Below are 12,500 nucleotides of genomic sequence, written 5' to 3'. Positions count from 1 at the left end.
GTTTCTGTCACTCAAATCTCTCACCATTCTTTTTTTTTTTTTTTTTTTTTACTTTTCAAAGTTAAATTCTAAACAAAATAGAAATTTTATTGAATTTATTTATGATTTCTAATATTATAATTTTTAGTTGATTTTTGAATTAAGTACAGTACTAATTCTAAATTCTAAACACTATAAAAAAGTAAATAATTTTTTTCCTTGTCTAACTTCTAAATTCTGATTTCACTACAAATACACCTCTATTTTTTATCATTACCCACCATTAATTGTGAATGGTTCTTGAGAATAGTGATTTGTAAGTAAATTTTTGTAAATATTTTTGTATGTATTGACGTTCTAGGTTATTAGCTAGTTTTAGTTTGTATGTTAATTTTAAGTTTTAATGAAGTTTCCTGATTATTTTGAGTGATTTGAGCAAAAATATCAATTGTATGGGTGAATTATAAAGTTTCTTTTTTTAAGTGATTTGTGAGTGAGTGTTGTAAATTTATTTTAGGTAGTTTTCTTTGAGTATCGATTTTGACATTCCTTTTGTAATTTAGAAAGGGAAGGGGGGCAAAATAGGCGTTTCAAAAGAGGACACCATTGCTCCCCCCTTCCCTTATATAATAGAGATTGTTGAGAAAATACTCTAAATAAGGCAATCTATAGCTAAATTAAATGTAAATTTTCATAACCTCAAAAAAGAAGAAAAAAAGTAAAATTACTAATGAGGACTAAGGAGAGTCAATAATTGATAAAGATACCTTCTCCAATCCCCCCTCATAAATGTACATGAGAGAGAGAAAGATATCCTATAACTTCCCAATTGCCATTAACTCATGTAAGAAAGCAAAGTGTATGAAACTCTCACTCTTTAGCACCATTTCCCTCTTCTCTCTCCTCTACTTCTAAAAATATACTCAATATATTGTATGTTCATCTTCCCAACAACAAACACTCTCATACATGCTCACTCTCTTCTACTCATTATTCCAATTCCCTTACACTAATTAATCCATTAAACATAAAAGAGAGAAATGTTACGCTACGAATGGAACAACCATTCCTCTCCTCCTCCTAACTTAATCCTTTCCGACATCGACTACCATCATCATCATAATCATAATCATAATCATAACGACGATGATGATTTCGTCTCCTCGACGAATCATCACCGTCAGATCTTCGGAGACCCATTCTCAAACCCATGCACCTTCACACACGATAACACCCCACCACAATACCAAAATATTATACCCGACCCACGCGCTTTCCACACCGCGTCAGCTGCTTCCTCTTCTCTTTTAACACTAGAATCTCTCTCCTCTGTCATGCAAATCCCCAAAACTGAACCGGATATTTTCACCAACCGGCCAATTGGGCTTAACTTGGGCCGCCGTACTTATTTCTCCGCTGATGATGACCTCGTCAGCCGCCTTTACCGCCGGTCTAGGGCGGTTGAACCGGCGGCGCATTCTCCTAAGTGTCAAGCTGAAGGTTGCAATGCTGATCTTAATCATGCTAAACATTATCACCGCCGTCATAAGGTTTGTGAGTTTCACTCTAAAGCATCCACTGTTATCGCTGCCGGCTTGACGCAGCGCTTCTGCCAGCAGTGTAGCCGGTAAGTCGTTACGTCGTAAATTAAATTAATGGTTGGAAATGCATGAATGAAAAATAGAACGGTCTTTGGTAATATTCCCTCATTATTGTTGCACGGTTTTTTAAAAAAGTAACAAAAATTTAATATTATAAATATACATATCCACATAAATTTAATAAAATTACATATAATGAGTACTTCTTTTGTCTCAAAATATAGTTGTCATCTTCTTTGTAATTTGGCTAGAAAAATCGTGTCCCATCCTTTATTTGTTCTTGAATTTTGTTTTTTTCTTTGTTTATTCAGCCAAAATGTTACGATTAATGCTCTTTCACCAATTATTCTCTATTATCTCTCCTAAAATCATCTTTTCCCATATAATTTTTTTTAAATAAACAAAAAGTATATACTATTCTACTTGCATAAAATACCGTAAAGAAAGGGAAATAGGAACTATATTTTGAAACGAAGAGATTTTTTTTTTTTGATTGGGAAATTAAGTCAGCCCAAGGGCTAACCCCTACCAAGGCTGCTAGCGTTGGGGTAAGGATTGAATCTCTGACCTCAAGGATCAGAGGGGAGTCCTCTATCACATGAGCTAGCTCTTCATCCTTAAGAAACGAAGAGATTATATTTTACTCAAAATTAATGGTTTGATTTCCCAAAATAGAAATGTAACGAAAAGTGTATTTTTTTTTTCTTTGTTACATGTCATTATTTAAAGATTTGAAATAGTAGATTAAAAGAAAGGAAGACGAGGTTAGTACTTTAAAGTCAATCATTTGGATTTGTTTTTCCCGAGGGGTAAATTTGTACTATTTTTTTTGTTGCACTAATGGGGTTTAGTTTAGGGTAGTTAAAATGACGGTTAATTTTATTCTGAAATTACGAGAATGACCTTGTGTGTGTGTGTTTTTTTTTTTTTTTTGAAAAATTAATTTGATGATTTTTAAGGTTTCATCTGCTATCGGAATTTGATAACGGGAAGAGAAGTTGCCGGAAAAGATTGGCTGATCATAATCGGCGACGACGGAAATCGAACAATCATCGGATAACTTCAACAACTACAGCTTCTATGTCGTCGGAAAATGCTCAATCTTCGCCCTCCCATAATATTTTACGTAATCATCTTTGTTATTTTGATACAATTGCATATAGTAGAACATGATGTCGGTAATAATTTTGACACTCTTCAAATTTATAATCATAGGCGACTTTTCTGACTTTGTTGATCTAATGGGTAAGTAAACGAGTTAGATAGAGTGTCATTAATAAAGTTTGAAGTGTTAAAATCAGTACACGCAATTATGTCCCCACCATTCATTCTTTAGGACTTTTAAGACTATCTCCATCTCATATTAGATGTTACATTACATATTCTTTTGACAAAACATTTTTCCTTGTTTTTTTTGGGTGTATTCAAAGTTTGGGTCTTAATTTCACACAAATACACAATTATGTTTACTTCCTTCAAAGTATTTGCCAAAGAGAAATTATAAATTTTAACGAATTATGATGAAATTTAAATTTATTACTCTCTTCGTCCCAATTTATTAGTTGCTACGTTTTGACTATAGGCACTATTCACGTCATAATCTTGACTATCTTTTACTCCACATATATAAGAAAAAACATAGTCATGTTGGATCTTGTTTGATTCGTCCCAATTTGCATTTTCCAAATATATAATTTTTTCATATATATAACTCAAAATATTAGTGTTTGAATTTGCATCTCATAAACTGTGATAAAACAAATGTAACAACTAAATTGGAACGGAGGGAGTGGTAATTTTGTTATTTGGAAATTTTTTACAGGGTCTCCATCGGATTCAGGGATGAACTCCTCCTCATCAGTGACAATTGCAATATCGCCATCGAGAGTATCATTTGATTCGAGTTTCATGCAAAGATCGTATGATTAGCTCTGCCTATCTATTTGTAATAGGGTATATGATTAAGGAAAATTTTAGCTAATTAGATGATCGAGGGGAATTAGTGGTAATTTCATTTAATAAGCTAATTTAGTTAGCTTTGGTTTGTTAATTAAATAATTAGCTTAGTGTTTTTATTTTAACATTGTAGTAATATTATTCATTTTACTGAGCATCTATTAGCAGTTAATTAGTTCTAGTATATATAAGAACCATGTATGACCCTTTGTGAGTTTGTGCGCCTGCTATTGTTGCAAGGAATGAAATTAGATCTACCCAAAGTAACATAAAGTGTGTAGTCAGAGCATTTTAGTAAGCAGATTGGCAAAAACAAATTTAGTACATTTTACGTCAATTGTGTGTTTCCTCTCAACATCAAGGTAGCATGTAGTTGAATAGTGTTCTATAATTGTTGGCATTTATTCTGCAACGTTTATTATTTGATACTGTTTACAAAATATGTCAATCACTACCTATTAAACATAGGCCACTTTATAACTCGTATCACTTTTAAAAGATTGTAACATCACTAAATATTGTATTTTATTTTTAGAACTCTTCATATTTTGTAATATTATGAGATAGAGGGAGTTTTTTTCATAAAAAATAAGGTGAGTACAATATTTTGAAACCCTTGCCAAAATATTATTTTGGAAAATCTTTTATGGGATATTTTATTTAGTCATAACCTTTGCCGAAATTTTTCCTAAATCTCTATTATATAAGGGAAGAGGGGAGCAATGGTGTCCTCTTTTGAAATGCCTATTTTGCCCTCCTTCCCTTTCTAAATTATAAAAGGAATGTCAAAATCATAATCGGCACTCAAAAAGAAACTACCGAAAATTAATTTACAACACCCACTCACAAATCACTTAAAAGAGAAACTTTACAAATCACTCATACAGTTGAGAAAATCACGTTATAAAAATCACACAAATCACTCAAATATTTATTAAAACTTAAAATTAGCATGCAAACTAAATCTAATAACCTAGAATGTCGATACATACAAAAATATTTACAAAAATATTTACTTACAAATCACTATTCTCAAGAACCATTCGCAATTAATGGTGGGTCATGATAAAAAAAAAATAGAGGTGTATTTGTAGTGAAATCGAAATTTAGAAGTTAAACAAGGAAAAAAATTATTTACTCTTATATAGTATTCCCTATATTTAATGAAACTTTTACATATATTTGGACCTATCTAATTCTATTATATAATAGTGATAATTATCACGGTAAAAAGGTTTATGTAAAATATCGTTCAAGAATTAAAGTACAACATATCTCTATTATATAAGGGAAGAGGAGAGCTATGGTGTCCCCGAATGAAGAGACTATGTTACCCCCTTCTCATTCTAAATTACAAATTCACTTACAAATCAAAGGGGGTTTTAAACAAAAATACAAAAAATATAATTATAACAATCACTCACAAGTAACCTAAAAAAATTGCATAATTTATGTTATGTAAATCATTAAAATGAGAAAACTTTACAAAAACTTAAAAATTCACTTACAAACTACAACCTATGAAAAAATTGACTTGAAATCAAAGTGTCCACTTTCTTTACAAAAAAAAAAAATTGGTGAGAGACTTAAGTGACAGAAACTAAACCAATCAAATTTTGCAACTAGAAACAATTATACTTCGTAAGTCTAATATTCAAATTTTGACTCTTATACCAAAGAAAATCAAGTTTTTGATTCGGAAAAAATTCAAGCACGCATCGCGTGCAAAAAAATTCTAGTTTTGTATAAGGTGAGGAGTAAGAGGCAGAATACACCATATGTGAGATGTGAATTGTTTCCAAAACTAATACTTTCTATAATTTGAAAAAATTCTACTTATAAGGTAAACATAAGAATATTTCAAAAAAGTATACACTCAAAAAGGCAGCACGAATTATTTTTTTTGCATAATATAACTTTATTAAATTTATTTCAATCAAACTTCAAAAAGTTCTTATATGGATAATTCTAATGAGAATAGTTATGCTAATGATAAGAAAGTGCGATTCTTAAAAGTTTAGATTATTCTCTTAGAGTATATAAGTTCATATTCATTCAAATAATTTTTAATAATTTATGGTAAATTCAAATAATTCAAAATCACTTGAATAAAACACACCATTATTAAATTGTTATAAGTACAAGATTTGCAATAAAAACTCTAGATAATTATGATTTCTTCTTTTGAAAAATACTATAGTAGAAATCAAAGGCAAAATCAGACAAGATAAAAAGACTATATTATGTAAATAATTCTGTTACTTCTTTTTTTTTAATTACACCATTTCATTTTTCACAAGTTAATAATTTTACTTAAGTATAGGACCTACCAGTTTCGCTATTTCATAGTTAGATATATAATCATTAGTTACGTAGCCGATCTTTATACATGCCTATACAGTTATGAAGTACTCCATCCGTCCCATAATATAATATTCACTTCTCATTTTTTACAAGAATTAAGAAAAATGGAATGAGTAGTAGAATTTCCAAAAAAAAATATTTAATGAAGTGTTTTTTTTAATACTTTTGTATTGAAACTGGTTCTTTATTTTCTTTTTCCTTTAAACAAAATCACAAGGCAATAAATGTTCCTTGAAATGGTGTAAAATAATACATGGGACCACATGTTTTGAGAGAAAAGTAGTGTTATTTAGGAAAGTTTGTTATTATTGTGTAAAAATTAAGGATAGTTTAGTCTAAACAAATTGATAAAAAAAAAGTACAATATTTTGGAAAATCAAAAAAGGAATGTGAGTAGCATATTATGGGATAGAGGGAGTTCTTTTTAAAAAAAACAAGGAGAAACATTTAAAAATTAGGATAGTTAGTTAAAGAAGATACTAAACCAATTGGTCTTGGTATAGTGGTTGCTCACTTTGTCCTTTAAAAAGTTGGTCGGGGGTTCGATTCCCAACCTTTGGAAATTGAAAGAGATTGTTGGCGGCCAGCCCTTTACCCTTAAGTGGAGCACCCGGGGCAAGGGGATTGGTCAATGCTATCGATGGTGGATACTGTGTAATCCCTCCGTCCCATAATATAATGCTCACTTCTCATTTTTCACAAGAATTAAGGAAAATAGAAGGAGTTTTAGGATTTATTTAAGGGGTCTGTTCTCTTCGGCATAAAACAGTTGAACTGAACTGAATTGAACCGAACTGAATTGAACCGATCTGATCTGATCTGATCTGAACTGAACTGAATTGAACTGAACTGAACTGAAATGAACAGTGATATGTGAGAGTAAAAGTATTGTCAAGAGCTGAACTGAACTGAACTGAACTGGTCTGAACTGAACTGAACTTATATCTGAACTGAACTGAATTGAACTGAACTGAACTGAAAATAAGCTAGTGAGAACAGGCCCTAAATGTTTGTTGGGTACTTTTGTCTTGGAACTAGCTTTTTTCTTCTTTTTCCTTTAAAATAAAATTAAAAAGCAATAAATGTTCCTTGGAATGGTGTAAAAAAATAAATACGTATTTTAAAAGAAATGTAAGAGTATTTAGGAAAGTTAAATGTAGAAATGAAGGATAATTTAGGCTATGTTTAGTTCACCTGAAATTTTCTGATCTGAACTTATTTTTTCTGATCTAGTCTGATTTACAAGATCTTATCTTTTATAAAATATATTTTTACTATTATATTTTTACTTTGTAATTCATTATTATGCAATACATTATAAGATCTTATTTATAGTATTACTATTATTATCATTTTAATTCTATCACAACTTTTATTAATAATAATAATTATTATTATCGTTATATAATAACAACAACAATAATTATAATCATAATAATAATTATTATTACTAAAAATAATTATAAAACCCATGTCATTAATTTATAATAGCACTTATAAAATATTTCATATAAAATAAAATAAGATATACAAACAACTATGACTTGCGCAAGAAATAAATGGATAGCGTGCAACTTCAAATAGCTAGAGAGATTTGGAATTCGGTAGGAAGAGGTATACGAGATCTAAATTTATAATTTCTATCTCGCGCGCACTTAGCTTATTTCAAAATGTAATCCGAACTTAATAGTTTCGTTGCCATGGATTTGAGCTATCATATTTTATATATTTCTTATTTTTGCGCCAATCTTATGTTCTTTACACGTGACTTTTAATTTTCTATTATTCAATAACAACAAAATAACTTAAAATAATAATAACAATGACATTTATAATGATAACAACAAGATTAATAATAATTACCAATATTAATAATTAATAAGTACAACAACAACAATAATAATCCTTTTGAACAAATGTACTAGTAAATAATAGTATTCATAGTAATAATGAGTTTTTAAATAAAAACATGATCTGATCTAATTAGATCTGAAATAAGCAAAAATAAGGTAAATTGAAAGTATAATTGTTGAAATTAAGAGATCACTAAAGTTATCTCCTATGTTACTCGGGCACAGATTGAGTGTCTACTCGAATACGAGTGTCCAAGTGTCCGACTCGACTATTTTGTAAAAAAAAGTCAAGTTTTTAATTTAAGATGAGGTATGCAAATAAAGTGTCGTGTCGAATACGACACAACACGATATCTCATTTTTGAGGTAAATAAAGGTGTCTGAATAATCGTGGTTATCACTCACTCTCAAGTCTCATGGAGTAGTTATGAAGTGAGATGTTAGAATAAAATACGAAATGAAACAAGGATCACAAGATGAACAATCTTCTAGGCGTGGATCACTTTCCCAAAAGTAATATTCCGACCCTATTCGTAAAGCACGGGTATCACGGAATTCACCTTCGAGATACAAAGAAGAAAACAATAGTGGTCACGCTTACTATGAACACTATCAAATTGAAAATGAATTTGTGAGAATTTGTGAAGATGAAGTACTTTTTATATTTCCTTTAAAGTTTTGTATGCAAAATAGAGAGCATTTGTTTTCTCATCATCTTCATCATATATCAGAGGTTTCATATATATACCAATGCAATATCATAAAAGAATAACCGAACCGCTTCTTTGATAAACCGTCAAAATGTGAAATCACCAAAGAGCCGCGGAAAAACAGACGTACATCGCGAGTCGCGAACCAGCGTCGCGAGTCGCGACTGAGCCGTCGCGAGGTGCGACACAGCTCGCGAGTCGCGACCTACAGTCTGCTTCTCCCTTCTTGCGCGTCTTTTCTTCGCTTGCGATTCAAGTCTGTCGCGAGGTGCGACAATGGTCGCGACTCGCGACCAGCAGTCTGCCTCCTCGCCTGTGCTTGTGCGAGAGAGAGAGCTGCAAGGTTCTACTAGGCTTGCGAGGTCTGCGAGGCTTGTGACAGCCATACAACCAAGGTCTGCGAGGCTTGTGACAGCCATACAACCATTGCTAGTTATTCTATGTTGCATTGTTATCCATGTATTGTTTGAGTTACAACACCATAACCAAGCAACTCAAATATACATCATGAAGAAATCTAAACCTTATACTCTAAATTCCAACAATCCTCCCCCATTTAGAGTATATAAAATACATGCACAAACATCATCATCACAAAACAATCTTATGCATAAATGAAAGTGTACAAAGACTTGAACTTCCACTTAGTATAATACACATTCCAAGTATTCGTATCCAAATGGTGTCGATAAACGATTGAACCATTAGCAACACATAATGAAAACTTGAAGATATTATACACACAAGATTAACTACTCATTTTCAATATATACTTGACACTATTTCGCCATGTGTCCATATCAATTCATAAGTGCATCAAAGCTATGCCTCACTAGCTCCTTGAAGCGGCCAAACTTCGCACTTACATAGGTAGATCTCTTAGAAAACATGCTCCTGTGATAAAGCACAATGTCAAGAGACCTATTAAGATTAAACAACCTCTTAAACATCACAGATTTAAAGAACTTTACCTGGGATGATTATATAAGTTCTTTCAATCATCAAATAAGGAAATTAATCTTATTGAACTTAAGACCCAACGTCTTATTGGGCGTTAAGTTAAGATTTCCTCACTTGTGATTTCCAAAAGGCACCAATCCTAAACCGATTGCCATCCTCTTTACCGTATCTCTAGCTAGCGCCTTTGTGAAACAATCTGCTAGATTATACGTAGTTCTTACATAGTCAACAGTAATGGCACTATCTTTGATAAGTCCTTGGACATAGCTATGTCTCACACCAATGTGTCTTGACTTGCCATTATACACTTGACTATAAGCTCTTGCCAACGCTGCATCACTATCACAATGTATAACAATAGGTGATATTGGCTTTTGCAACAAAGGTATCTCAAACATGAGATTCCTTAACCATTCGGCTTCTTTGCTTGCCGATGACAGAGCTATAAACTCAGAAGTCATTGATGAATCTGCAATGCAAGTTTGTTTCTTGGATGCCCAAGATATTGCACCTCCCCCAAGGAGGAATACCCATCCACTTGTGGAGGAATGATCTTCTCTATTAGAGATCCAACTCGCATCCGAAACCCTTCTAAAACTGAAGGATATCCACCGTAGGACAAACCATAATCCATGGTTTTCCTCAAATACTTTAATACTCGACGAATAGCTTGCCAATGTTCCATACTAGGATTACTAGTATATCTACTTAATTTTCCTACCGCAAATGCGATATCTGGCCTAGTACTCGTCATAGCATACATCAAACATCCTATAACCCTCGCATACTCAAGTTGAGACACGGCATTACCATCATTAGGCAACAATTTTTCACTTGGGTCCATAGGAGTTGAAACAAGAGAGCAATCACTAACATTAAATTTCTTGAGCACTTTCTCAATGTAATGAGATTGTGACAAGATCAATTTCCCATTGTCTCTCTTAATTCTTATACCTAAGATGACATCAGCCTCTCCCAAATCTTTCATGGAGAATTGTGAAGATAGAAAGGATTTTGTCCATTCAACTTGTGACAAATCCGTTCCAAAAATCAACATGTCATCTACAATAATAACAAATCATGACACCATTACCGTTGTCATCAAATTTGCTATATACACACTTGTCTGAATTATTCAACTTGAATCCATTAGACAACACAACCTCATCAAACTTTTGATGCCATTGTTTGGTGCTTGTTTTAGCCCATACAAAGATCTAATTAACTTGCACACTTTGTGCTCTTGACCTTTCACAACAAACCCTTCCGATTGTCGCATGTAAACCTCTTCTTCTAGTTCTCCATTTAAGAAAGCAGTCTTAACATCCATTTGATGGATCACAAGCTTATGAATAGCCGCAAGAGCTATTAATAACCTTATAGTGGAGATTCTAGCAACTGGTGCATATGTATCAAAATAATCAATGCCCGGTTTTTGTGAAAAACCTTGAGCTACGACGGCTTTGAACTTATCAATAGTCCCATCTACTTTCATTTTCTTTTTGAAAATCCATTTACACCCAATTGGTTTACACTTAGGAGGTAAATCAGCTAGAACCCAAGTGTTATTTCCCATGATGGAATCCATCTCATCATCAATTGCCTCTTTCCAAAAAGCGGCATCTTGAGACCTCATAGCCTCATTAAATGTTAAAGGATCTTCTCCACATTAAATATATATGGAAACTTAGTCACTATGGAACTCCTTGATCCTTCAACCAAGTATACATGAAAACTGGGCCAAAAGATTTCTCTTTTCTCGCCCTTTTGCTTCTCCTAGGTTGTGATGATGTTGATGCAACATTCTCATCAAGAGCTTGTTCATCAACTTCTTGATCAATGTTAGTTTGATCAAGTTCAACTCCTTGATCCATGTTTGATTGATCAACTTTATGAACATTGGTATTAGGAGTAATGTCCTTTGGTCTAGGAATTGATGAATATCTATTTTCATCAAAGATTGCATCTCTTGACTCCACAATAGTGTGAATTGACCAAAAGTCATTTTGTTCTATAACATAGAACCTATAGGCTTTGCTATGAAGAGCATACCCTATAAAGATGCACTCAACTCCCCTTTCACCCAACTTTTTACGTTTGGGTTCCGGCACTTTTACAATGGCCCGACATCCCCAAACTTTGAGATAACTCAAGTTTGGTTTTCTTTTATACCAAAGTTCATATGGGTAACCTCGTTCTTTTTCATTGGAACTCGGTTTAAAATATGACAAGCTGTTAACATAGCTTCACCCCAAAAACCATCACTTAAACCTGAATAGGATAACATCGAATTTACCATTTCTTGCAAAGTTCGATTCTTTCTTTCGGCTATACCATTTTGTTGTGGTGTATACGCCGCTGTGGTTTCATGTATAATGCCAGTTGATTGAAAATAACTTGGGTCATAGAATTCACCACCCCTATCGGTTCTAAATCTTTTAAGTTTGTCACTTAGTTGCAATTCAACTTCGTTTTTATAGATCTTAAACTTATCAAGGGCTTCATCCTTAGTAAACAACAAGTATACATAACAAAATCGAGAGTAATCATCAATAAAAGTTATCATGTATTTCTTGTTCCCTAAGGAAGGAGTGCTATGGAAATCACATAAATCACTATGCACCAAATCAACTACAGAAGTATTTTTTTTCCACATTGTTTGGAAAGGATTTTCTAGTTATCTTTGTTAACATGCATGTTCTACACTTCTCTATACTTGGATCAAAAGAAGGAATCAAATCATGTTTAGACATTGAAAATAACTTCTTGTAATTAACATGACCAAGTCGATTATGCCATAGAGAAGAATTGTCATTAACAACAAACAAAGTATCTTTCAAAGCATTTGAAATACTAAGTTTAAACATACTATTACAAAGATAACCAAGTCCTACAAATGTTCCACCTTAGATAATATGAATTTATCAGCTTCAAACACCATTTTAAATCCTAATCGATTCAAGGTAGCACCGAGACTAAATTTTTCCTAAGTTCCGGAGCATACAATAACTCTTAAAATAAGAGGCTTTCCGGAACTAAACACTAATTCTACTTGTCCTATACCTAGAACTTTAGCC

The 12,500-nt window shown here is 32.5% G+C and overlaps 1 protein-coding gene across 1 annotated transcript; it reads left to right on the top strand.

The window, feature by feature from the left end:
* The first annotated feature begins 782 nt into the window (after nt 1-782).
* On the top strand, nt 783-3,720 carry LOC104905329 (squamosa promoter-binding-like protein 8). The gene is made up of 3 exons (XM_010693826.4): nt 783-1,606; nt 2,540-2,706; nt 3,403-3,720. Exons 1-3 carry the CDS (start codon nt 1,020-1,022, stop codon nt 3,507-3,509), a joined length of 861 nt encoding a protein of 286 aa, XP_010692128.1. The 5' UTR covers nt 783-1,019; the 3' UTR covers nt 3,510-3,720.
* Nucleotides 3,721-12,500: the final 8,780 nt, after the last annotated feature.

This window comes from Beta vulgaris, chromosome 1, assembly GCF_026745355.1.
Source record: "Beta vulgaris subsp. vulgaris cultivar EL10 chromosome 1, EL10.2, whole genome shotgun sequence".
NCBI lineage: Eukaryota > Viridiplantae > Streptophyta > Magnoliopsida > Caryophyllales > Amaranthaceae > Beta > Beta vulgaris.
This window is presented reverse-complemented; position numbering and strand designations above follow the sequence as displayed.